Source organism: Myripristis murdjan, chromosome 23, assembly GCF_902150065.1.
Source record: "Myripristis murdjan chromosome 23, fMyrMur1.1, whole genome shotgun sequence".
Classification (NCBI taxonomy): domain Eukaryota; kingdom Metazoa; phylum Chordata; class Actinopteri; order Holocentriformes; family Holocentridae; genus Myripristis; species Myripristis murdjan.
Window position 1 is genome coordinate 8,637,050 of NC_044002.1, and position 26,735 is coordinate 8,663,784.

Consider the following 26,735-nt stretch of genomic DNA (forward strand, 5'->3'; position numbering starts at 1 on the left):
ACTTGCATAAGTCAACAAGGGCAGGGAAGTGATACTAATGATTTATACTTTATTATATGTTTCCACAATGTTGACATTGTCAGATGGAGACAACTGAAAAAAAAAAAAAAAAAAACAGAACAAGAAAATCAACAAAACAAAACAAAACACACAATCGTACATACAGATAAGTTGGAGTCCTCATATACATACAGTGCACCCTTTGGAATGATAACATCACCCAATCATCTAATTCACGTCATAAGAACATACAGTAGATGTAACATCAATAAATTAACTTAGTAAGGTCTTATCTTGTCTTCAGCTTTTTTCCTTTAATACTTCATTTCTCTGTGATTGGCTGGAGCAGATACCCATTAACAAGACAATGCTCCATGCAACTTATCATGTGGGGTAAGGGTTAATGTGAAACTGGGGGGAAAAACATGGAATAGCTGCTGTATTTGTCATGAAGACTGATCCAATCAGAGTCTGAAATGTTAAACATCCAGCCAATCACATAGTGACAAAGCAGTGTAAACCGAGACCCGTGGTCGGGAGCAGCAGAGTAAACCATTACATCTGTGCACGAGTAGCTCCTATGCACATCAGCAATCTGGAGTTACAGTATCTGTCCAGTCCCTTAATGCACAGAAAAATACAGCAATACATCACACAACAACAACGTGTCTCTTTTGAGCTGGAATTGCATCGGAAATTCATTTCACAGACACAGGAATTAAATATTTTATATGACAAAATAAAAAATAAAAAGAAGTCTTCTCTCAGCAGCAGCAGAGCAACTCAGTCCATAAACTTGCGGTTGGGGTTGGCACCGAAGAGAGCCACTCGGATTTCGGGCATCATCTGAGAACAGAGACTCTTGGTTAATGTGATGTACACACACGCAGGAAGATGGCTAATTTTCAGACGCACATTATTAGGATTATTCGGCTGTTCTGTTGAGGCTGACAACAAGATAAAATGGTTGGACTAATCTAATTTTTGTCAAAGGCACGCACACCGGGAGGTCAAATTGAGACACAGAGTCTGTTTCCCACCTGCTGAGCCAAGAGGTCCAGTCTGCTCTCCAGGGTGTTGGACACCTTGATCTTCCCATCACCGTTATAGATCTCAATGCCTCCAGAACTGAGGGCAAACGCGATGCACACAAAACAGGTGAGATCATCTGCAGAAGACACTCCAAAAAACAATAAAGAGGAACAGTAATTGCTGTTTGGTGATGATGCTTACATATCCGGGGAGAGGAAGTTGTCCTGATCAATGCGGACCTCCAGGTTGTTCTTCACCGCCGCCTTATATATGGGAATGTTCTTCTGGATGCATGCCTTAAAAAAAAAGAAAAAAGAAAAGAACAAAAAGTTATTACAATTTGAATTAAGGTGCTGATGATGACAAACATGAAAATGCTGCTACTCACTTGTAGCAGCTGCACGTCCTGCTTGCGGCAGCGAATGGTCACTTTAGGCTCCAAAAGCTGATAGAATCCCTGACATACAGCACAAAGAAAAGGTTACCGAGCTTTATCTTTTACCATCAGTCTGGTAAAACATATATGGAAACCGAGGTGGTTACTAACCTGTAACACCAGGCCATCCAACAGAGTCTGGTACCGGGCTGGGTCCTTTGCAACATTGGCGAGCCGCTGGCGAGCCTCATTCAACATTTCCTAAAGGTACAAATGGACAGAGGACATGGGGTATTTATACAGGACGTCCTGTCCACTTTGATCTGGGCGATGTAAATAATACATACTGTTATGACTCAAAGGGCTTACCGAGATCATGTCATCACGTGCCTTCAGGACCTTCAGTCGGGCCTGGTTCATCAGGTTGGACATCTGACTGTAGGGGAGGCAGACACACAGACAGATCATATCTACCCCACTGTGCGAGCCGGACAGCTTTGTCGTCATGAGGAAACTTTGTGATTATGGTCACCAGCTAACAATCGGGACTTTGTTGCCCATTGCACCTAAATAAAATTATGGAAATTGTGTTTCACGCGGTACAGCTATTCCTCTGTTCCACAAGATTAGATAGAGGAACTGAGGACTTGCCGGCTCCTGTGATGTCGAGGCATGACTCACTCACATTTTCTTCTGCTGTTCAATCTGCTTCTCTTTCTTCTCGTAGTACTCCATTATCTTCAGCCTCTGGGTCTGGACCAGGCGGCCCTTCTCGATGTTGAACTCTTCTTCTGCCTGCAGGAGGCGACACAAGTCACTCACAGGCAGAGGAAACACTGAGACATGTGACCTCGTCCATCCAAGGTCACAAGCACAATGGCTGTTGTTGTTTTTGTTAGTTTTGAGGTAAAGGTGGGGTCAAGAGTGATTCCTCTGCAAACTGTTACACAAACTGTTGAAAACTTACAATACTCATCCTAATGGGGGCGCTATAATTGAAGGATCACATTTTTTTTTTTTTTTTTTTGGAAACTCAGACACAATATTTCACACACCACTGGTCCCACTTTGATAAAATGTGGAGGGGTGATCTTGTGCTTTTCCATTTAAAAATAAATACATAGATAAACATAAAACAGTGATTGACCTGATGGGGGTGCTGTAACTAAAAGCTTTTAACTTTACAAGGCGCTGGTTCCTAGATTCTATGTCCACCTGACACACAATCTTTTAAGATTATTTTCTGGCATTTCTGCTTTATTGGACAGTCACAGTGGAGAGAGACAGGGAAGGCAGGGGAGAGAGGGGACGACATGTGGCAAAGGGTCTGAGGTCTGATGCCCTGATCTGGTGAGCCACCAAGGAAAAATCTGACACCACTGGCCCCATTTTGACGAAACTTGGTAAGGTGACAATTTTGCAATGTGTGCTGTTATAAACTGCACTGGTCGGGCAGATGGGGGCCAAATTTATGAACTTTAAAAGGCCATAACTGCTGCACCACCAGTCCAATTCTGATGCCGCTTGGAGAGAGGATGCATCTCACCCCTGACTGGCAGGAGCCAGTCATGACGGAAGACATGATTACTTAGATAGAAGTGAAAAATATCTGCGTGCACTTGGGTCTAATTAACCATCCCTCCTAGTCCTTTTCTACAATACTGTGTGATAACTGTGTGTGTGTGTGTGTGTGTGTGTGTGTGTGTGTGTGTGTGTGTGTGCGTGCGTGTGTGATACTACACCTTTGCGTCAATTTCCTCTGCCTTCTCATTGGCCTCCTGCTCAATGAAGGCCATCATGTGCTTGATCTAAACATGGGAACAAAAATTATGGATGAGAAACGAGGCTTGCAGCTCTTTTCTGTGGTTTAAAGGTTCATCTAAATGCATTCAATGTTCGAAAACATGAGTAGTATCTCTCTAACTGAAAGCCTGGGATGTTTTCTCAGCATGTTGTGAGTCATGTGTCCTCTGCCTGCTTTTCTCACTGTGCTGAGGAATGTTCCTGTCCATTTTGCGTAAGACAAATATCTCTCCAATAGACTTTAAACTCGTCGCCTTGTGTATGTGGAAGTGTAGCCTCTAGTTTTCTGGCCTATTCTCAGTGCTTCCTGTGGTTTCTTATTCACTGAGTGACCAGACATTGGATCATTGCTAGTTCCTCATCAGGAAACTCAGCCTGGCATGTGTTCATCATGTGACCAAAGCCTTAACATGGCCCTCTACATCCCTGACATTCATGGGATGCGGCTTTTCCTGTAAAATGGAAACTTACCCTGGAATAAATGTCACTCGTACAAGCATAACCCTGCCCAATGTAGCCAAGGGATATTAATCTATATTTCTGCTTATTCCAGTGTAACCTACAGCCGCTTGTCAATGTCATCCTCAGCCTAACGCACCATGTACAGATTTAATCCGCAGCCGCTGCTCATATTTACAGATATACAACCACAATAACAGCGAGGCACATCTGCGGTGAGACATCGGAGGCATATGGAGGACACTGCGAAGGTGAAAAAGCGAAAATTTGCTGTACCTGCTTCTGTACATCGGCATCGCTGAGCGCCATGGTTGCAGCTGTCACAGAAGGGCCGGGGCCTGCCGGGAGAAGCACACAGAAAATAAATTCACAGCGAGGTTACGGCGAGTTGCGTTGACCGCCGGGCGATTTCCGTCCTGCAGAGTGATTTTGAGATCTGCATTTACCTGAAAATCCCAGTCAAGGAGGTATGAATTAATCGCTGCAGTCGTGACTCGTAAAGATGTCTACGGAGGATCAGCTGATTCTCGCAGTCACGTGATGTTTACTTCCGGCCGAGCGGCCAATCAGGTGCGAGCACAGGGACGGCTCGGTTTATCCTAAGGACAGTTTAGTTTATTCTAACGTGGTCGAAGAAATGGTGGTTAAGCCTATTCATTCAGGGCCTCCGTACCCCTTTTATTATGAGTTAAGGTGAATTTAAGAAAGGGGAGTCAGTGCTTTTGTGAACAAATTGAAAATCACTATAATATTCCTATAATGTTTCTATAGGGTATTACAATTTGCTTATGACACTTTACAGGGCAATTATATTGGATTTACTGCATTTGGTTATGTCCTTTCATTATAATATTCCTATTATTTTTATTATTATTTGTGATATTGGGCTATACAAATAAAACTGACTTGACTTGACTATTATGTTCCTACAGGAAATTATGGTGGGTTTGTGTTGTACTTTATGGTACTTTTTTTATTTCCTATGTCATAATATTTCTATAGATACTGATAGTTGTATTTGTATACTGTACACTTATATCTTGTGATAGGAACCCCCCCCCCACTGCATTATTTAATCCAAGCTGAATGTACTTATGTCCACTGTGTGCGTGTGTACTGTTTGAAAACCTGGTATTGTTTTCCAGTCTTGACACACACAGCAGAGGGAAGTAGAACGAGGAAAGCTCAGCATTAGAAATAGCTCTTCCCCAAACTTGTCACACATTTTCCACCCCGTGCTCTGCAGACTGCCAAGTCCTGTGTTTGATCTGTGGACAGAAAACCCCTGCCAGCGGTTTGCCAGGGAGAAACGCCTCCCCTGCTGATCTCTGTCGACCTCTCAGAGACCACGAAGTGACCTGGTGCCAGTCTAAAGTCTGAAAACTTTGTTGTCCACCGATGCAGCCTGGAACATGAATCTGCCACCCTCCTCGGCTGTTTAATCTATTAACAAGCAACAAATACAGCATAGCAAGTTGTTAACAGAGTGTGCAGTGGGTCCCGTGGTGTCTTTTTTATGTTCATCATGGTGTTTTTCACTCCACTTAGATAGCAAAGTCACCACTGACTGCTCTCCAGCCAAGTGTTATGTCATGGATTTGGGCAGTGGGGTGGGTAGGATAGAGATAGATAGAGAGAGAGAGAGAGAGATTGAGACAGAGAGAGAGGGGGAGAGAGAGAGAGAGAGAGAGAGAGAGAGAGAGATTGAGACAGAGAGGGAGAGGGAGAGAGAGAGACCTGTGTACAGCTTGCTTGTTATTCCTGTGCCAGCTACAGCATGCATGTCCGCCTGTCTGTTGTTGTGTGGCTTCATGTGTGAATGCACGTCTGCTACTGATCGACAACATCTGTCTCTCATCCAACAACTTTCTCAGCACTGAGCAAAGAAGACCCAGGTATGCTCAACCATTTATTTATTTATTTGTTTGTTTGTTTGTTTGTTTGTTTGTTTGTTTTCTAGCACATTATGGAAAGACTTGAACAAAGCCTGAAATCATCCACAGGAATAACAATAGCTATGAGTATGAGTTCAAATGGACGTTGCACATTGACTCCCGGCTGTGATTTGATTTAGTGGCCTTTGTGTGCCAAGCTCTGTTCAGGGTGTGATATCTGTAAACACGTCAGTGGATGGGTCATTAATACAGTGGGCCACTTTGATGAAATGACTGGTCATTGCTAACTAACACAGTGTAAGACTTGTCAGGGAAAAAAATAGTCCCATCAAGCAATCCTGCCCTACTTCCTGTGTCTGACATTCCCAGTGACCTTATGTCAGTTCTGATTGGCTCTAGGTCACTCATATCCTCGTCATACTGTGGACATGCACTGTCACCCTTGCATATTAGCATAGAAGGGGCAGCTGAGCGCCTTAAATCTCACTGATCATTTGCATTGCCATGAGTCTGTTGTCACTGGGATAGGATCAGCGGGAATCCAATTACTCAAGTAGGCCAACAGGTACAGGAGGATCACATCGTATAAAAGGTTGACTGGTTTCTCCTCACTGACACCGGGGAGCCTGTCTGTACCGAAAAGTTTTAAATGTTTTGCTGGCCATTTTTAAACTGAGATTGTTCATCTCAGCCTGAAGCCTACACAGGCCTGCAGCTAGCTGAGGGGGGGCGTTTGTTTCGTAGCCTGCTGCCTCTGGTTTACCAGAGTGGCTATGGTGACATGATAGGACTTTTCAAGGTCTTAATTCATTGAGGTATGAAAAAAGAAACAATTGAATATACAAAATTTGCAAATTGGTCTCAGATTTACTCCTGAATCAGCCTCGAGTTTAACCGTTTCGAACACTGAAAAACAAAACTGATTCATAATAAAATGATTTAGCTCTATCAAGGTAATACCACGTACTAGAGATTTTGAAACAAGGGTGAGGGCTTATTGTGGATTTTGCCCAGCTGCTGAGCTAAGAGCAAGAGGTTATTGCCCAAAAAACTACCAAGATGTTGCATAACAGACATGGAGGGGGCTGGTTTTCCCTCAGCAGCCAGCACAGTGACAATGGTCATCTATAGTAAACCAATAATGGCCAAATAATAAAAATCTGTTAATGTGTAGATGTTTCCCAACATAATCCATAAGTCAATTAAATAGATGTCACTTTACATATTATTGGACGTAGTTACACATGATATTAAACTTCCAGTCTATTTGGTTTGTGTCTGAGGTTTAGTCAGTGCCATGATACCGCAATATAGGCAGTTGACACACACAACTAATAATCTTCTCTTTTTGATTATATGCCATTTTCATTTAGAGATGAACCCCACTGGTGTTTGAGCTCTTCTGTAAACTCAGCTTATTCTGAATATTCCCTAGTTTACTCACTGTTTGTTTTTCCAGTATTAGCTAATACCTTGAGCTTTGCAGCAAATTAAGGTTGCGTTTCACCTCTTGGCACCACGACTCATTATTACTCATTATTTCTGCTCAGTTTATTTACAGCAATCAGCCACGCCTGCTAAATGTCATTCGACTTAAGGTTAAATGTAAATGAAACAGATAGGCCCGGGAGAGGTCGTTAAGGGATTCATCCTTACTAAGGGACATATTCTGAAACCAGAGAAAGCTCGGTGCCCCATTTCACAGGCACACAGGCAACATGTTGAGAACATGATACTACAGTGGAGAGTGTTGCGCATATCTATTCTGGGGTTGGCACGGTGGTAAATATTTTCTGCAAGCAAAGCTTAGACATGGCACGGGTGAAGAAGGTCACCTTGGAAGAAATGCCCGTGTCTGAGCCCAAATCATGCAAACAGCCTCATGTACAGTGCTTTACTTCTGTTAAGGGACAGACTCTTCAGAAAATATTCAGTTTTTATTTCATACTGGTGACAGCGTTGCAAAATGGACCACTTGCAGAAAAAAAACATGTTGGTGTTTCATACATTATGAATATCAATTCTCTCTTATATCCCTGCTTTAGTCTGATCCTCACATCATGTGAAATCTTTCAAATAGCTTCCACTCTCGAGCGACAGATGGCGATGTATATAGTGCATAAAGATAGTAAGGTATGCAGGGACAAGGCTATACATAGACACAGCCACTGCAATACAGAGCAAAGAGTGAGCAACTTTTTCCAGTCAGAGCTTTGCTGAGGTCACTGAGGACACTCTGAAGAATACACCAGGTAATCATGAGGGAGCCCAGCTTTGTGATGTGCTGCAGTCTCATTTCAGGTTACTGTGATTTAAAACTCTCACTTGAAGAAAATGTGTATTCCCATGTAAAAAAAAAAAAAAAAGAAAAAGAAAAAAAAGAAAAGTATATTGATATTTATGTACTTGCTGATTTACCTGTTAGTTTTTAAGCCTACGACTGCAAAGATTTAATAATAATAATCCTCTAGGCTGCACTGGCTAACATCAACAAACATTTAACTGAAAATACTATTTCATATGCCCCAAAAAAAAAAACCAAAACAACTATTTTAAAAAATGAATGTATAATGCATAATATGTTACAAATACATTAGTTATTTAGTCAGATGAAAGGAATTTTGTTGACTCAAAAAAAGAAGTGAGTGAAATGAACATTCCATTAAAGTTATTAGATGTCAAAGTTTGCTATAGTTTGTGTCTTTATGACAAAAATATAGCAACTGTTATATGTAACACAGTCCATGCATTTAATTTAATATACATTCTGGCCTTCTATATACTGTAAAGGTCATTTAATATATTGCTCATTTTTCCATATATTTCTGCAGTGAGTCCACTCTGATATTATGTGCCTTTTCTGTGCAGCAGCCAGGCTTCATTCTGGAGGGAAAGGTCCCAGTCGAGTCCGGCAGGGAGGATGGAGGTGGTGGGGAGGCCAGCGGCCTCGGCCCCAGCCCTGCTGCCCTGCCCCTGACGCAGGGCGAGGCCCCGGGGCCCTGGCAGAGCGAGAGCCTCCTGGCAGAGTCCTGGTCCACCATGGGTGACATGGACCCCGAGGACACTAAGAGTCTGGACAGCAGTGACGAGGTGGTTGTAGCCGGAGAGGAGAACCACTCCTCCAACTCCGACATGGTTCATCTGGAGCTGGAGGAGGAGGAGAAGGCAGTAGCGGATGTCAGGGAGGAGGAGGAAGGGGGTAGGATGGAGGAGGAGGATGAGGAGGAGGAGGAGGAGGAGGAGGAGGAGGAGGAGGAGCAGGAGCAGGAGGAGGAGCAGGAGCAGGAGGAGGAGGAGGAGGAGGAGCTGCAGACCAGCGTGTTGAGTGTGTTAGGTGGGGAGAAGGAGCTGGAGGAGCTCAGGGAGGAGGAGCGCGACCTCCTGGCTCCAGAAACTGAGGAGCTGCTGATACCAGTGGAGGAGCCTCGTGTGGAAGAGCCCCGTGTGGAGGAGCCTGTGGAGTTCAGGCAGGTCGTCCCCCCGATGGCCCTGCCACCTCTGCCTATAGTCCGGCTCGAACCCCCCTCCACCACCTCCACCCCAGTCCCTGCAGTGACCACCTCGGAGGTGGAGGAGCTTTACTCTGCACAGGAGAAGCTCCACCCGCCCCCTGTCCTGGCACCAATAGAGGAGCCTTCAGTGGAGAGCCAAGACCAAGTGAAATTCTCAGAGGTTCCCCTCCTGGCTGCAGACGAACCCTCGGTTGAGGCGACTCAGGCAGAAGCAGAGAAGCCGCAGGCAGTGCCCATCCGTTCCAAGATTATAAAACTGCTCCGCCTCGCCGAGCTGCCCGCGCTGCTGTATGGAGGAGCTGCTGTGGTGGCCGTGGTGGGAGTGATGGCATACGGTGCTGTGGCCTTCTGCAGGAAGTAGAAACCCAGTCTCCTAGAACACCAAACACCCTTTCAACCCAGGTCTTTTTTTTTAAATCTATTCCAAATGATATATTCCACTCCCTTAACTCTCTCTTTACTGTCTGATGCTATTTGTATATCTGTTGTAGTTATTGTTAGGAACATTAATTTGATTTTCAGATTCTTTTTGTGCTACCTCAGCTCACAGCAGAGCTCATGGCCTTTGTTTTTCTGCATACTGTAGATTTCTGTAGATTTATATAAATATAAATATATATTCATACAGGATACCCAGAAATGTAAAAAGATGTAAGAAAGGTACAATTTTAAAGAATCTTGGAAACTGATCATTTTGTTTGATGAATCTTTGTGTGATTGTCTGTTATTGTTGCACCGGAAAATGACAGAATGAATAAAAATGTCTCTTGTATCATCTCACTCTCCTACATGATGCTCTTTACATGGGACGTTCACAGATATGCGATAGTGTCAAAGAAAAGTGCATTTATTCATGAGTAGAGAGGGCATGAGAAACACATCTGCAGCTGAGATTTTTCACACATAAAATACCGTTGCCATGGTGATACATTTTAGCTTGTGCGTCTTATGATCTGTACAACAGCAAGGATAATTTCCGTGATGATATGATCAAAAAATAGTGGCAGACATGTTGTGTATCATCCAAATGATGGTTCACATACAGTACGTGGTTATATGGGTTGATTTTTTTTTTTTTTTTTTTTTTTTTTTTTTTTTTTTTGTGGCTGTGTGTTGATTGATGAGTTGTTTTTCTCAACACAGAGCTGATGTGGTTCAGAGAGAAGATCAATTCCCAGTAAATACTAACAAAGCACATGAGAATAAAATGTGGAAAAAAACAGGGTAGTTAACCGATTTGCACACTGCATTGTAAATGTATGGGAGGCCAAGTGTTCACTGACAGTGTGGGCACAGAGGTTTGTCAGCCTCTGATGGAGTTCGTGGCCCTGGGCTGCCAGCTGCTGGTTAGCAGGCACCACTACAGCCCGTCAGCAAACATGCGCTGTTGTCTGAAAAACCAACATCAAATCAAACAGATTCACTTTGAAATCTTTTCACCCAAAGTCAAAAGATCTGAAGACTTTCCAGCTTCAGATCAGAAGCAGAAACATGTTAATATTCAAGTCAGGATTCAAGATAGATCTGAGCATTCAAAGCGCACTGGCTGTACATCAACTGTATTACATCTATAGCAAAAAAAAAAATGAAAAATAAAAATAAAACACGATCAGAGGAACATGTGACACAAAAAGTCAAGCAAGTTTATGTTAACGCAACAATTTGTCCCAAATAAGCAATTTCTGTTCAATTTCTCTTCTTTTGATTTTTATACTTAACATACATATACATACGTTTCTGCTCTTTTTACTTTGATAAAACAGAATGCTTTGCGTCATACTAATGATCCAAAATAAATGTGTTTTGAGAATATAGTTGAAATACCTAAACTTAATGAAACGCAGTAGTAGCTCACATTAGAAGCATGGTAGTACCAGTGTGCATCCATGTTGTTTTCTGATGCATCTCACTGAGCCCAGACAAAAACTTGCCCTCACAGATAATGACTTTACTGCTCTGCGGTCACACCAGCATTTGGTCTGATAGACTAATGTGTGCCAGTGGTTTTGAAACTTCTTGATTTCCATCGAGTGCCAGTAAATAAAGAAGTACAATAGATGTTAACTGTGCTGCGGTTATGCTGCCGTTCCCACATCGGTTCCAACATGCATGAGAGCTATTGAACTGAGAAGGGGAAGGAAAGTGCTTCTTTGTTTGGACAGATAAATGCCTGCCCTGCCAGAAAATATAACACCTTCACACACACAGAGGCACATCTCTCTCTCTCTCTCTCTCTCTCTCTCTCTCTCTCTCTCTCTCTCTCTCCCTCTCTCTCTCTCTGTCTCTCACTCTCTCTCATAAACACACATACACACACACAGATTCACTGACATCTCCAGCATCATAACTTCCACCTAATCAGAGGGAATTTGCAATATCAAATCAAATTCACAATGTGCCAGCTGGCAGACTAAATACTACCTTGTCAAATGTTTGTTTCTCTAAATGGGTTAAAAGCGTCAGAAAACCTGTACTGATATCAAAGAGATGTAACTTTTTTAACTGATGAGGCCACAGTGATAACAGTAAGTTATTACATTGTTTGGACTTGGACTTGGTAGGCATTCCATTATTGGACAAAACTAATATCTTTGGTTATGAAATATTTCACTGCAATATGATGATATGATGTTTATGATTTAAAGGGGTTTGTTTTGTTTTGTTTTGTTTTGTTTTGTTTTGTTTTTTGTTTGTTTTATTATTAAAGTTTCAAGCTGTTTGGAAAAACATTTAATTTCATTGCTGTAAGTTACAAGACAGATAAAGGAACTGGCCCACACACAGAATCAAAAGGAATAGCATAACATAAAATAGAATACAAATGGATTCAAATAGAACACAGCAGAAGAGAACAGATTCAGATAGAATAGATTTAAATTTAACTGAATAAAATGATGATGAAATGATTCAAATAGAACAGAGTAGAATATATTCTAATAAAAATGAATAAAATCGTCTAGAACAGCTTCAAATAGAATAGAATAGAATAGAATAGAATAGAATAGAATAGAATAGAAGAGAAGAGAATAGAAGAGAATACAGTGGACTGTTACTACTCCTACTACCATGGGAGAAAAATGCATCCCACATCATTTCCCTGTTGCAAATGAGGCTGTGCAAACAAAGTGAGCTCCTTAGATCAACTGATAATCAAGATACAGAACTGATAAATAATCATAGTCTTTATGACACCAGTTATTTTATAATTCTGACAAAATGACAAATTCATGCCTGGTGGAAAATTCATCATAAACATTTTATCTGAAAACATCTTTGTTAAGAGCCAAATGACCATTTGTCTGGCTAATAGAGCGAGAGGGAGCCATTCTCTCGTCTGCACCCCACAGTCCACACACGGCCGACCCCAGCACACCGCTGTCAGGCTGCAGGCTCAGCCACCAGCGCTGCGGTCGCTAATTTATAGAGTTCATCTGACAGAAGTTTCACCATGAATGGAAACAAGGAAAGATGGAGAGGGAGAAAGGACAAGATTTGTGGTTCTGTGTTTTTATCAGCTTTCTGCACAGGCAGGAAACACTAACTCCCACCCCTCCTCCCACACACACACACACACACATGCACGCACACAAACACACACATGCACGCACACAAACACAAGCACGCACACACACACACACACACACACACACACCAGTTATAATAATGAAATATGATGATAATGAAAAACAGTGAAAATAGTGAGTCACAGATTAATTTAACCAATTATCAGACATTCCATCAGCTGAGCTGGAGCCAGCTGAGTGTTGCTGTAACCTCACCAGGCAACATTTGGGTGTACTATAATCAGTGCATCTTTATTTATTTGTATCCATAATCTTTCCAGCTCTGAATGCATGCATAACCATAGCCGTGTTCACACTTAACCAGGCTGAAAGGGGAACTTCAGGAGCAAGTCAGTTGATATTTAAAACTGTAAACCTGTGATTAAATGAACTTCTCAAAAAGCCTGTGTTTATTTGAAGAGGGGGTTGACTTCGTGAACGAGGCACGGGCAGGGTTTAACAGCGGCCACTGCATTATTAAACATTAACCTTTACAAACTGTGTTTATGACGTGCTGGTCAATAGGACATATACAATTAGTTGTGTATGTCACTACTTTTATTCCAATTTAAGTGTAGCTCTTGTTTGCCAGTAGGTCACACACCTGTGACCTTCCATGTACTGGGTTAGTTTTCAGTTACATTATCATCTGACGACAGCTTGTACCTGAAAATAATTAACAAGAGGATGAATCATGTACAGAAATCATGAAGATTGGTTTTCATTTGCATAGCTGACAATTAACTGATACCTCTATCTCGAGAAATGTATAACCAGCACAATACCAGTATAAGCCTCTGCTCTTAAATTGCACCAGATTTAAGCAACAAAATTTAAAAATGCATACAAATGTAAGAATCAGCACCAAAACAGCCTGAAAATAAATATTATATATGTTTTGTTGTTGTTTGTAGGACCTGAGGGTCTTTATTTATGAGAGCTTCCTGAAGCTTCATATCAAACACTGAGAAGGAAAAAATAGAAAATGATCACCAGAGAATATTGTGTTTATTTTGTTTATAGTGTTTATTGATTACAACAGACATCAAATGGCATGCAAATGTTTCCTTAACTGGCTCCCAATAATTAATTATTTGTTTGTTTGTTCATTTGTATATTTATTTGTCTATCTTATTTTTAAAATTCTATTTTATTTGTCATAATTGTGTTATAGTATAGAACAGTAGAATAACAGTAAAATAATAATTCTATTGAATGATTTTTTGTGGAGTTAAATTTTAGATAGTAAATGCGGAAAACACTTTTTATTGATAATGAGAAATGTTTTATAACATTTAGAAATCAGTGGAGAGCATAAGAAGTCAAATCTGTTACAGTGCCTTGATAGTAGTAGAAATTCAAAAAATATTTCTAGTAATTTCTTTAGCTAATAATAATTTATGCATTATGCATAAACATGCAACTTTTTTATAGTTTCAATGCAAATCATAAAAGACTCATTTACTTGGGATTTTTTTTTTAAAAAATGAGCTGTAAATCCTTATTTATTATTTATGTATTATAATGAAATAATTCCCTACCAGCACAGCATCAGAGAGTCCATTCACTGGGTTTTATCATATGAACTTAACAAATGTTCAACACATTTTAGTGAGCAGAAAACAAATGACAAAAGAGAAAACTTCCCCCAATTCTATAGGCTCAGATTTCAATTTGCAACAAACCGTGCAGGTAAACAGCACCTATCAGGGAGGTCGATGTTAGATATTATCTCCCCACCTATGCAAATCCTTGGGGCACTGAGTATGATATTCCTGGGTTGCGTAGCAATAAAAGAGTTATTTGTTGTTTCTCATTTGGGATCGCCACAATGTGGGGGTGTGATGGTCAGATGTGTATCTGATCTGCTCCTCCAAAAAAGAGAAGTATAGGGCTACATTGTGACGTTAACACATTTAAATCGACCAACCTCTCCACCTATTCGACTGGTTGAGCTGTGAGCAGGTACTGGAGGTCTGCACCATGGTATATATACCTGTCCAAGTGCTGTGCACCTGCACCAGTGTGGTGACAGTCACCCATTCACACAGCAATGGCCTCCACTGAGGACAGCACGCAGACATACAGCAAGATGGTGAGTCACAAGGACGCTACCTTCAGCCATATATTCAATATTTTACTTTGAGGATGTAAATTAGTATGTTTTTTAGTCTCTCAGATTCTGATATGCTTTTTATACATGTTAAAATAAAAAGATCATCTGTACATAAGACGGTGTTATAGTTTGGTCTGATTTATCTGCCAGAGTCCCTTGGACAGCGACATCAACCAACACTTCCAGGATGCAATCGATGTGATTCAGCAGCATTCAAATAACTCATATTATGATCCAGGTACATCTCCAGAGCTGAGCTCAGACAAATAGAGACTTTACATGATATGCAAAGTGTAACCATAAATGCAAAATAGATTCAAGTATTTTTTATCCTTCTTTAGAATATTTTTTTCATGCTATTTCACATAAAAAATAGAAATTACACATTAGAAATTTTGTTGCTTCAGTCTTTTATTTTGTTTAAATCCAAATAGTTGGACAACTGATGTTTATGTAATATTTTATTTCACTACCTCCTTTTAATTTTTCCTCTTCAGGCTACACATACTATGAGTCTCTGGGTCCCCAGCCACCGTCTCTGTGTCAGATCTCCTGGTGCCCTGTTACACACCCTGCTGATGTGCCGGGGCCCATGTATGACTGGAGCGACACAGCTGTAAGTATCACATAGTCAGAAAAAAAAAGTTTGTGTGAGGGAGAAAGATACAGAGATACAGAGAGATGGAGGCAGATGCAGTTTTTCTCATTTATCAATGCCTCTCTCACAGCCACATTCCTGGCCTCAGGTCATCCCAGATGTCTCCTTGGATCACACTATAACGACCGAATCCCCTCAGTTCTTCTCCATCCTCCCCACACAGAGGAACAGCAAAGGTTAACAGGTTTAAGCTATCAGCATACACATTATTCAAGAAAAAAAACATGTACACTTTAGAAACTCCCAGGGATTTCTGAGTGTTTTTCCTTCTATACTAAATGAGAACAAATGAATTCCCTCCAGGTCGCAAGAAGCTCAGACTGTACGAATACCTTCATGAAGCTCTGAACGACCCCAACATGGGCGACTCCATCCAGTGGACGGACAGCGGCACCGGCACCTTCCACTTCATCTCCAAGAACAAGGAGAAGCTGGCTGAGTGCTGGGGCCAGCGCAAGGGCAACCGCAAGACTATGACCTACCAGAAGATGGCACGGGCCCTGAGAAACTACAGCCGCACTGGTGAGATCATCAAGGTGCGCCGCAAACTCACCTACCAGTTCAACCCACTGATTCTCCAGAGGCTTGGTACCGGCACGGCCCGGGTCCCCATAGCATTGCCCTTACATACCACACAGGACGAGGGCCACATGCAGCAGCCAAACCCAGCCGAACGGAGCTACTGCGGCTCTGTGGCACCGGACTGGCAGAACTGGTACGGCCACTACCCTCTCCAGGAAGACTACGATCTGGCCACCAGCTTCACCTCACACAGCGTCACCAAGGCGTGAGCTGAAGAACAGTTTGGCCACAGCCCTGAGAAGTTTAAAACATTTTAAAATACTTGAAAATGTAATACTGTCAGCCTTCCTGGCCTGTATTCAGTTCCTAGTGCATCTGCTTGCTATGGGATTTGATTTAATGTCACAACCAGAAACAATTAAGTGGATTTATACTCTGTTTTGGATCCACTCTTTGTATTAAGCAGTGGGAGTCATGGTAGGGTTGTTTTTTCATGATAATGAATAGGTTCAAGGTGTAAATATTCACTATACAGAAAGTTTTGTATTAAGTAAGCAACCAGTGATAAGCACTTACATGTAAGTATTGTTGATAACTTGGAGGGATTAATATAATTTACTAAGTGTTGATAAAGAAATACTGTTTGCATACTTTTTTTGCTGTACATCAATAAATAATTTTCTAACAATTTGTTGGACTGTTGAGCATCTGTACATGAGCAATAAATGAATCTGTGTGCCTTCATCCCCGCTTGATAGAGAAAAGAAGACAGAAAAGAAAACTGTCAGAATTATTGGTTGAACAAGAATATAAAGACTGTATTAGAGCTAAAGATTTAGCGCTTATTCCACAGTAGCCCAATATCACAATATGAAATGAAGACATATCCTGTTATTAGAGAGAAGAAATACAGCAGTGTTTTTCCTGAAAAGGCAGCGCTGTGTGCAGCCAGGCTCCAGGCCCGGGTCTTATCTTATTCAGCGGGGAGGATGTGGTCAGTGCTGGGAGGCTTTGTTGATGGGTTGACTGGTGGTGGTGGTGGCGGTGGGCTTTGTGGGATGGTGGTCATTGTTCCTGTGAATCCTGGGTAAAAAAAAAAAAAAAAAAAACATCAGGCGTCATAAGCACACACATCAGGGGGTATAATAGGAGTCTGCATGTTCTCAGAGTCTCTGTGCATTTTGCCTCTGGTGCAGCTTTCTGAAGTCTTTAAGTTACACTACCGTACACTAAACATCAGCAATGATGGTAAAGAGGACCACAGGCCTGTTGTGGAAAATATGTGGAGTTATCTGTATCAGCAAATAATTTGAATGTTGTTTCTGCTCAGTGCTCAGTGCTCAGTGCTGTATCTTTATCAAAATTCCTTCCAGGAAAACCAAACTGATTTGGAGGTGATCCTGGACTTCCTAGAGGAGTACTATAGACAAAACACTGGAGGGGATCCCAGGGGGAAAGGTTGGTAAATTAACAGTTAATTATTGTATAGTTATATACTGATTAATCTCAATATTTCAGCATACACCTTTTTACATTTCCAGTGGATGAAGTGTACTGGACAAGACATTTACCTGCGGATGAAACATCTCCTGAACAACCCTGGACCGGCTGTGAGCCGCCGGTAAGTAACATGATGCTGTTTTCAGTCCTTATTTTCTGTTTGAAAACATACCAAAAACAGGTTAATCTGCTTTAAATGGCACTGGTTATTGTGAAATCTGGTGTTCCACTAATGTTTATTTTCTCCATTATGTCTTTAAGAGAACCAAACCTGCCCTACAACAAGTTCTGGCACACGATGCCCCCCCGACACCCAACCAAAACACAGCCACATTGTCTGAGCATGGGTCACTGCCAAACTTTGTACCAGCAAGGCAATCATCCAAACGCCACACCACAGCAGCCGGAGGTAGTGAGTTCTCCTTTTTTTTTTTTTTTTTTTTTTTTTTTTTGGTCACTAAATACTGTTATTGGTGCTGGTGCTTGCCTGGGGGGAACAATACCAAGAGGGCAAATACGAGACCTTCCCTTTACTGTAAAACACAATGGAGCTGTACATGACACGGCTCAATAGTTGTTTTTTTTACATATCTATCAGATAACCGTAGTGTTTATCTTTACTCTCTCCACTACGTGGCACCCCATCGCAGAGGAGATCTGGGAATCGTTTGAGGAAATGATTAACTCTTTTATTTCCACAGCTATTAACTGTTAGAGTCAGACAGCTGCCTGAGCTATTCCTGATCACACTCAACCACTTCAGCTAGATCCTGTTTCAAATCCCTCACCTGAAGGTGCAGCAACAACCACTGCAGTGAAAGTGAAAAGGATGTTAAATCTATCATAGTAAAAGAACTAACTACAGAAATACAACTTCCACACCCCTTATTCGTCCTCTTTGCCAAATGCCTGCAGGTAGAAAGGTGCGCCTGTTTCACTTTCTGTTTGAGATGCTGGAGGATCCAGGCATGGCCCACTGTGTGTCCTGGGTACCGGCAGCCACCGGGGTCTTCCGCTTTTCCTCCAGGAACAAGGACCAGGTCGCAGCACTGTGGGGGCAGAGGAAAGGCAACAAGAGGCCAATGACGTACCAGAAGATGTCCCGGGCCCTCAGGAACTACGCCCGCTCCGGAGAGATTTTCAAGGTGAAGAAGAAGCTCACCTACCAGTTCAGCCAAGACACTCTGATGTCGCTGCAGAGGTGTCATCGTGGAAATGTGTAATGTGGCTCACATTATCTTGTGTAAGACAAAACTAGATGTTTTAGACATTTTGATGTGAAACTTTTTTAAATGCAAAATGTATGAAGACTTTGCCTTTATTTCCAACAATATTCCATTGTTAGTGTACAGTAGGTGTTACATGGACAAATACAACAGCATTCCTCTCTGTGTTTTATACTGTTTGTGACTCATTTTGTGCTGTAAATAATAATAAATATTTTACAAAGAAGTTTTAAATGCTTTCATTACAGTTGGTGAATCTCTTTTGGATTATTCATGGTTCAAAAAACAGATTTAGTAGGAAACTAGTAAGTATATCATTTTATCATTTCATGTAAAGTTATTATTATTATTATTATTATTATTATTATTATTATTATTATTACATGTATTTATTTATTTTTTGCTGAATTAACTGATACTAGGTGTACCTAATATTTATTTTGATGTGCTTTCCTGCTCTTTCTTCAAAAGAGGAAGGGAAGACATATGAGGATTTTTGGTCACATGACCGCATAAGCCACTGCAAAAACTCCAACTTCCCTTCACAGAAAAGAATTATGCAGCTGCTTCATGTGCCTCTTGACCAGTTGTCATGTGTGTGTGTGTGTGTGTGTGTGTGTGTCCATGTATGACTTTTGATAGCCATATGGAACCACAAGGTGTCAGTGTCGTCTGCCTCAGCGCCCCGTGTGTCTTTTTTCCTGCCTGCTGTGACCTCATGGTTAAATCGCCTCTGTGATGTGAACTCTCGCCCGGCCCTGGCACTTCCAAATGGTTTTGTGTGCTCTTTGTAGCAGACCCACATGATACTTCCCTAAGCCTAGCATTTACTGCTGGAGCCCACTCTGAGTTATAAATGGGCCAACTGAGCTATGGGTGTCTGTTACCAAGAAAGGCCACATACTTCAAACTGAATTATGAAAACAGTCACCTAAGTCGAGAGCATGTTCTTAATTAAAGGCTTCCACATCATATGAAAGCAAAATGCGCTGGTTTGCACATCATATTTGCTTATCACATGGACGCATTTCAAAGATGTTACTGTACATAGTCTGCTATAATTCTCTGGATTTTCTTTCTTTCTTTTTTTTTTTTTACAGTAGGATACATTTTTGTTCATACAGTCTGCAAGGCTCTTGCGGCCAACAAATCGAGCTGTGCCTTGACTTGTCTTGGTGTTGCCGGTAGATTTAATTGCACTTTTTCCAGCTCACTCCCATGTTGAGATCAGATGCCATCTCAGGTACGCAAGTGGATATGATATTGTGAGATATTCTGCAGAGGCTTTGGGCTGACCATGTTAAGAAGCCTTAATGTGTAGGTTAAAAAAGCACTGCACTGTTTGCTGCTTATAAATCCAGCAGCTTTAAAGGTTGTTGATGTAGTCTTGCCTCCTCACGACCTTATCACAGACCATGCTTAAATTTATCACTCATGCTTGACGTGCTAAAAAGGTTAATTAGGACCAAAGCAGTCATATCAATGACATAGTTCTCTATCAAACACTCTTTCCATGTCAGATACGTCAAATGTCAAGGTTTATGACAGCTTTCTAAGTATAGGCCATACAACCACTGCCCAGGCATCTCCCCACTATTTATTGGCCGGGCTGGGAATCCTACTGTTCTTGGACAGCTTTACCGCCGGATTAAGCCGATATCTGACATTTCACATCAAGTCAATGCATGTCATCTCAAACTTTCTTTAACAATAAATCCACAAAGCCTCTGCATACATGGTGTATCATGAGAGGACATAACATCAAATAACTGTTACATCAGCATTACGACCCTCTCCCCTATATGTCCCACTTCCGGATTTGATTATCTGGCTCGTCTCCTCCCACTTCATCTAATTTTATAGTGCATGGTTAGGGCTATTGCAGCCCTTATCTCAATTATCACAGGGAGGTCTTCAACAAACAGTTTGCACTGCATAATTTCAAGATAATATAGCCATAATGATCTTGACATACTGTGAATCTTGACTTCTAAGGGCCTAATATTTACATATACCAATTTATGTATATTTATATATATATATATCCCAGCTTGGAAACTAATATAGATTTGAACTCTATTAGCCAATTATTTGGGAAATATACTGCATAGCATAATTCCTGACTTTAGCAAATACAAAGATGTCGCCTCTTCGTCGCAGCTCAGGCACAGCTTGGGAGCCTGAACCTCTTGTTTCCTTGCTAATGCTTCCCACCCAGCACCAAATTAGAGCCCTATGGGAGGAAGCTTACCCAAAAAAACGCTGGCACTGAAGCCAGTGGGTAGGGGACAATGATGCTAGGTGTAGGACGGGGCTGCAGTGACCACTACAAAGAGGAGGGGCATGCCACCTCTCTATATAAGGCCTCAAAGCCTGTCCCTCCTGGATCTGTCACTGTTCCTCCCCTACTGAGATTTCCATACTGTATCCCTGTGCCCTTCTCATCTCCCATCACTCTGGTCCGTGGGTCCCAGAGGTTTTTTTTCCTGCTGGTGTCCCATCACCTCTCTCCCCTCCTGGACTGAGGGCTCCCACGCCTTACCTGGCCTCCCATACAGTCTCGCTGTTCTGAGGGTACCTACCTGCACCTGTTGTCCTGCTTGACGCTTTTCTTAAGACCCGGCTCAAGATGCCAGAGCCCACAAAGAAAGGTAAGGGTGCCAATGTTGTCCTCGCTGAGGATGGGAGTAGCATGGAACCACAATGTGACCCAAAATAGAGCTTTTTAGAGGTGGCCCAAATGAACCTTGTGCTCAGAGACTGCTGCACAGCGTGTTTTAATTAATTCGATATGATGCTGGCGTTTAATAAACTTTAAAGAAATTTTGTTTCCTTTACTGTAACTGGCTCACTGCATTGTGAAATTCACGTTTGGCTGTTTCTTGTGTTGAATTGAGGAGAGCAGAGTCATTTGATACTTGATGGGAGCTCCTTCACAATTTAACGACCCTGCCAGCTTGTTCATGGTAATTCTGAAAGTGACTTTGACAGTGGTATTGTATTACTGATGCTTGCATGTTTCTACCGCGCTGGGGGCAAGAGAAGATTTGAGGTTTGTGAGCAGATACTATTGTTGGCATGCTGGATTCTCGTGGATGAGCCCGCTGGAGGAAGATGTGATGATGAAGCGCAGTGGAGGAATGTTGATGAGTGCTGCTGCTTGGCTCTGGGCTGAGCTGGGCGCTGAGCTGAAACCCCTGAATGATGATGCAATTTGGACAAACAGTCCATGGGTTGAGCCTCATGAGGATGAACAATGCAGCACGTCCCAGCTGGGGATGTCTTCCGGATGACTGATGGAAGACATAGAGGAATGGTCAATCTGTTCATTTGGCAGATGGAGCCAAACAGGATCCCTCAGACCTGCCCACAATAATTCAAGTCCATATTCAATCTTACACAGCATCTAAACCCATCCCCTGCCCCGCCCTCTCTTTGGATGTTTTCTCCTCAGTGCAGCTTCAGTCATCTGTACTATCATGTCCATCAGCATTCCCTTTTAATCCATTCTTGTCTGTCATTATGATATGGTATTACCCCCCGCCTTCATTAGTTCAGCTCTTCGGGGGTTTGCTGGGGAGCCAGACATGCCCATGTAGAGGAAATGGAACATTTTGCTCAGCACTCAGACACCTTTGTGATGGGAGCCAGTTTTTTTTCTTTTATCCTCCAGTGGACCTCTGATCTTTCTGCAGCAATTCTTCACACATCAAGCATGGCATGCACATGCACATACACATACACATACATATACACACATACACTCCTCCCTCTGAACACCGTCAGCCTGTTGTCTGTGTGGACTCTCTCTAGCCTTCAGACAATAGGGATTACATGATGACATTGGAAGGATTTTCAAGATTGTTTTCATGGAGGTTATTTTAATTGCATCAGTAAATTCAGGGAGATGACAGACAGTTTTATCTACCTTTTTGGCAGCCTCAACTAGCCAGCTGTAAGCTTTAAAACCTCAGCCATTCCTCACCGTTTAGACTTTAGCTCAAGCTTATGTGGACCGTGTAACTGCACTATTAGCAGTTAATAAAATGCAGAGTCTTGCTGCCAACAAAGAGTTTGGGATAGCCACAGAAAGCATTGGACACAAGGCTCAGTACCACACAGGGGATTTATACAGGTCGGCTTCTGTCATTAAGCAGCTTTGCAAAATATATTTTGTTAAAATATCATAGATACATCCCAGAATGTTCATCCACATCCACAGTACCCTCATAGATAAAGCTGTAGTGAAAGGGAGGAAGAAAATTCCGGTCTGCTACAAGCACTGTCCATAAATAGCTGCTGTGTCCAGAAGAGCAGATAAACGAGGGTAGAAAAGTATTGTTCTTTAAATGAGCCTGAACAGCTGAAGAGGAGGCGGCCACTGTTGTTTTAGACCCCCTTTAAAAAGTCAGACGAGAGATGACGGACTGGCTGAGTTGCCCATGGATCTCTTGGGACTGGGATTCTTGTCCCTGGAATAGTTCAGAATGAGCGCACTTTTAATCCCTATCCCTGGTTCCCCCATCTCTACCCATCACCCTCTCACCCACCACTCCACCTATCCCCTACCCACTTGTGGCACACACCAAAACATCTCTCTTCTACTCTCCACACTCAGAGGTCAGCCACTTAGCCAACAAACCTGTGACCTCGATACCAGAAGTTTTCCAGCTCTGTCATCCACTTAATACTGCTTAACTCAAAGTTTTGAGTTTCAGTTCTAGAGAAGTCCTTGTCCTCACTTCATGATATTTATTCTTACTGAGGCCTATCACTCTTCCCTGGCCCTGTCCTCTGACAGGGTTGCTGAGTGTGATACTAAACACTACCACATAAATCAATCCCTGGGTAAACGGCACGGTGAAAGGCTGTCGACAGCTAATTGCCACCAAACCACAGCTTCCAGCTAGATTCAGCCATGCTCAGTTCATCACCTTGTCTTTGTGGTACACTTTCTCTTAACCAGAGTTCTTAGAAACAACGTTAACCAGTCAAAGACGTTCTTCGGGGCGCCGCTGAAACAGTGCCATAGTAAAGCAAAGAATCACCACAAGGACAAGCTCAGTATCATTAATGTAGGCTCAACTTTATTAAAGCAACAGAGGTCTATATTAGGAAAATGAAGCTGTCGGCAGTTTGGCTCATGCTGGAGCCTGTATGAGCCCTTCTGTCTGCACGCCAGCAGGGGCAACAGCTGAAAATACCTGCAACCCAGTCAGCTGCACTGGGAGTCCTCGGAGGTAAAACAATACCTTTCTCCACACTCATTATCTCTATGGTGATGAGACAGAGAGAGAGTGGGTCTCATTCTTGGATGCATGATGTTACCCAGCAGGATTGTGGCCCAGTGGCCAGCAACACGTTGTTTTGCTGTGAGGTGTGACTATGTCTAATTTTGACCCGGAATGTCCAGAGGGGATCGTTACAAAATGGAAGGATATCAGACGTTGAGCAGCAAGAGAATGGAGCTGGGTTACTGACTGTTATAAATGGAGATGATAAAGGATTGCATTTCTGAAAAAGTACAGATGCAAAAAGAGGAGTCTCAAGTCTCAGCCGCCGGGTTGCATAATGGAAAGTGTTTGAAGAGGATTGGTAGAGTAATTCCCGTCATTCCTCAGGGGCATTAACAAAGACCCTTCATGGTTGGCTCAGGGCACATTGGCATCCCTGTAGAATTCACAGGCTGCCGTGAGGGTGTTCATCACAGTGTGCACCCTGACAGGCTGGACCATGTGGTGACCACAGTGCTGTCCAGTGCCGTCACCCCTAAATACATCCTATTAATCCTTTTACCCACCTCTTCCTTCGCAATCCCTTTGTCTCCCACAGGCTAACCCTCATGTAAATGATTGAATGATGCATTGCTATTAGGTCAAAGTCTGTTTGACTTTATAGTGATGCTCATCGGACAAATCCCAATCACTCGACCCATGCCAGAGACACAGAAAGCGACTATGGATTGAGCACTTTCATCCATCCATCCGTCTGTGGGTCCTGCACGATTTAATTCCACCACCAGTTCAAAAGCCATGTCTTAGATATGGCTTATGAAACATAAAAAAAAAAATTAAAAAATGGCATCCCGGGCAACTCACACAGTCATAGGGACGTTTTTTTTTTTGTTTTTTTTAAGACACTGCAGACTTAAACCTATTGCCTGATAATTACAGTGCCTGAAAGTAACTCCTGTAAGTTTGTTTACTATGCAAGACCACCTCCCTCCAATGTGTTTGTTCCTGCTTGCTGCATCCGCTTTAGGTGGCATAATCTATTCTGTTTATGCTTGGACCCCAAAACTTGGCTAACATACTAGAAGGAACAATTCCATTTTTAGTGAGCTCAATGAGAAACTACTGGTGTAAATCAGTATTTAAACTGTTCAAATTAATCTGAGGAAAGTCAGTGAGAGAGCAGGCTGCTCCAGATGTGCAACAATTGAGGGCATGGCTTGTCCGATGTTCTCATGAGGACTAAACAACCTCCCATGGCACTGTGCTCCAGTAACCCAGTATAACCAAACAAGCGTAATTGCTTGACCCTGTCATTGCTTTGATGTGCTGAGGTCTGGCATTCAGTCCCACTATAGGTTTAGAATAGCAAAATGTCTGCAGCCCACCTTTGGTTTCATCAGTCTAGACAATGCAAACAAATGGTCTGCCATATGAGTCACCACTATAATCAGTTAAGACTGCCTGGTGTCTAAACAAGAGGAGCCAGTCGTCCGACACACAGATGAATATCAATAGAGTGGGTCAATGTGCATGAACAAAACAAATTATGGTGATTATGCTGATTGTATCATAGAGACAGACTGGTTGTTTTGATCTAAGAGTTTTAGATATCCAATTTGACACTGATTTCTTTGTCTTTCCTCCCCTAGATGAGACACCAAACGGCCAGCCAGAAGGTGAGTGGACAGCAATCATCCTCTAATCTCATTCTGTCACCGCACAGTCTAAGAAGCAGTGGATGCACAATGTTTGAACAAGAATTCAATATTTGATATAGTCCTGTGATTACACTGAAATTAGTAGCTGCAAGAGTGAAAGAACACACGAATGAAACCAAGCCGTGCACTTTGGATACCTCCGCTGAGGTGGAAACACTGAAACATAATGAAACCCCTTTTTTCATCTGGGTACATAATTATGGTAGCACTCAGGCTGTATAAATTTAAAGTATCTGCAAAACAGCACGCTGCTCCAGGACATTTATTTGCAAAGACAAGACAATGCTTCAACCTCAGCTGATTGTCTTCACATGTGTTGATTACATTAACCCTCGACCTTTTTAAACATGACTTGGTCAGGACATTACGTCATATGAATAAAGTGATCCATAAAGGTTTTGTATACATGTAGTTACAATACAAACTAGAAAGCAGATTTATTCTGTTTTTTATTGTACTACTGACAAACACCAACTGAGGTTGAAATATTGTCTCCATGAAAAAATGTCTTGAAGCAGCATGCCGTTGTGCAGATACTTTAAATTTATCCCGTTGATCTTTATCCTGCACCACTAGGGTGGATCTATATATGATCTTTGTTTCTTGAATCAGCACTGAGCTTGCACACTCTTGGTGTCCATGTGCAAGCACAGCCTGATATGAGCTTAAATGTGGAGCCAATATTCGGCAATAGCGACGTGCCACTGTGGTTCAGAGTGATCCGCTCTGAGGACCAAACCGTCGCTGTCGCTGACATTCCGGTGGCCGTCCAGCTGATCCCTGTTTGTTGATTCAGCTGACACCCCTGCTGTCCCATGTGACCAAGGTGCTGGCATGCAATTGGCTGTCTGCCGACGCCAGGGTTTGACCTTGGAGCAGCAGCATCTTGGGGCTCCAGCATGGTCAGGGGGAGAGCTCAGCTTTTTCAGATCCATCTAAAAATGTCTTTGGATGATTTGCTGTATGAAGACCTAACATTTCCTCAAAAATGCAGTGAATATTTTGAAAATAGGCTCATTCACATTTGATCATGATTTCAGTCCTAGAATAGTCTTACAATAGCTCATGATTTATATTGTCATGAGTCGTGATACCATTTTAACCCAGTGTGTTTATTAATG

General features: G+C 42.2%; 4 protein-coding genes across 7 annotated transcripts in view; 3 read left to right on the forward strand and 1 right to left on the reverse strand.

Annotated features, from left to right (window-relative positions):
• Window positions 1–29: 29 nt before the first annotated feature.
• atp6v1e1b (ATPase H+ transporting V1 subunit E1b) lies at window positions 30–4,273 on the reverse strand. The gene is made up of 10 exons (XM_030045632.1): window positions 4,117–4,273; window positions 3,947–4,008; window positions 3,151–3,216; window positions 2,094–2,203; window positions 1,778–1,844; window positions 1,580–1,669; window positions 1,421–1,489; window positions 1,234–1,328; window positions 1,041–1,128; window positions 30–846 (listed from the first exon to the last, which is right to left on the reverse strand). The coding sequence occupies exons 2-10, from the start codon at window positions 3,977–3,979 to the stop codon at window positions 784–786; spliced, it is 681 nt and encodes a 226-aa protein (XP_029901492.1). The 5' UTR covers window positions 3,980–4,008; window positions 4,117–4,273; the 3' UTR covers window positions 30–783.
• A 9,806-nt stretch (window positions 4,274–14,079) lies between these two features.
• On the forward strand, window positions 14,080–16,627 carry spic (Spi-C transcription factor (Spi-1/PU.1 related)). Its single transcript, XM_030045324.1, has 5 exons — window positions 14,080–14,735; window positions 14,907–14,994; window positions 15,254–15,372; window positions 15,485–15,590; window positions 15,718–16,627. The coding sequence occupies exons 1-5, from the start codon at window positions 14,694–14,696 to the stop codon at window positions 16,203–16,205; spliced, it is 843 nt and encodes a 280-aa protein (XP_029901184.1). The 5' UTR covers window positions 14,080–14,693; the 3' UTR covers window positions 16,206–16,627.
• Window positions 16,628–16,680: 53 nt separating this feature from the next.
• On the forward strand, window positions 16,681–18,888 carry spi2 (Spi-2 proto-oncogene). The gene is made up of 4 exons (XM_030045325.1): window positions 16,681–17,394; window positions 17,478–17,557; window positions 17,698–17,845; window positions 18,352–18,888. Exons 1-4 carry the CDS (start codon window positions 17,250–17,252, stop codon window positions 18,657–18,659), a joined length of 681 nt encoding a protein of 226 aa, XP_029901185.1. The 5' UTR covers window positions 16,681–17,249; the 3' UTR covers window positions 18,660–18,888.
• A 2,178-nt stretch (window positions 18,889–21,066) lies between these two features.
• mybpc1 (myosin binding protein C1) overlaps window positions 21,067–26,735 on the forward strand; it is a 28,464-nt gene continuing 22,795 nt past the window's right edge. For all 4 annotated transcript variants that reach the window (XM_030046174.1, XM_030046171.1, XM_030046172.1 and 1 more), the window contains exons 1-2: window positions 21,067–21,313; window positions 25,546–25,572. In XM_030046174.1, coding sequence (XP_029902034.1) covers window positions 21,292–21,313; window positions 25,546–25,572 — 49 coding nt within the window. In that variant the 5' untranslated portion in view covers window positions 21,067–21,291. The remainder of the gene's footprint in view (window positions 21,314–25,545; window positions 25,573–26,735) is intronic.

What these genes read in the sequence shown, in the direction of transcription:
- atp6v1e1b (XM_030045632.1), bottom strand. Translation starts at nt 3,979, where the DNA reads ATGGCGCTCAGCGATGCCGATGTACAGAAGCAG. An exon ending in CACGTGATGACATGATCTCG is followed by an intron (nt 1,670 to 1,777) that starts GTAAGCCCTTTG and finishes TTGTACCTTTAG; the next exon opens with GAAATGTTGAATGAGGCTCG. An exon ending in AACTTCCTCTCCCCGGATAT is followed by an intron (nt 1,129 to 1,233) that starts GTAAGCATCATC and finishes GTTTGCCCTCAG; the next exon opens with TTCTGGAGGCATTGAGATCT.
- spic (XM_030045324.1), top strand. Translation starts at nt 14,694, where the DNA reads ATGGCCTCCACTGAGGACAGCACGCAGACATACAGCAAGATG. An exon ending in CGCAGACATACAGCAAGATG is followed by an intron (nt 14,736 to 14,906) that starts GTGAGTCACAAG and finishes TTTATCTGCCAG; the next exon opens with AGTCCCTTGGACAGCGACAT. An exon ending in TAACTCATATTATGATCCAG is followed by an intron (nt 14,995 to 15,253) that starts GTACATCTCCAG and finishes TTTCCTCTTCAG; the next exon opens with GCTACACATACTATGAGTCT.
- spi2 (XM_030045325.1), top strand. Translation starts at nt 17,250, where the DNA reads ATGTTGTTTCTGCTCAGTGCTCAGTGCTCAGTGCTGTATCTTTATCAA. An exon ending in GGACCGGCTGTGAGCCGCCG is followed by an intron (nt 17,558 to 17,697) that starts GTAAGTAACATG and finishes TATGTCTTTAAG; the next exon opens with AGAACCAAACCTGCCCTACA. An exon ending in CCACACCACAGCAGCCGGAG is followed by an intron (nt 17,846 to 18,351) that starts GTAGTGAGTTCT and finishes AAATGCCTGCAG; the next exon opens with GTAGAAAGGTGCGCCTGTTT.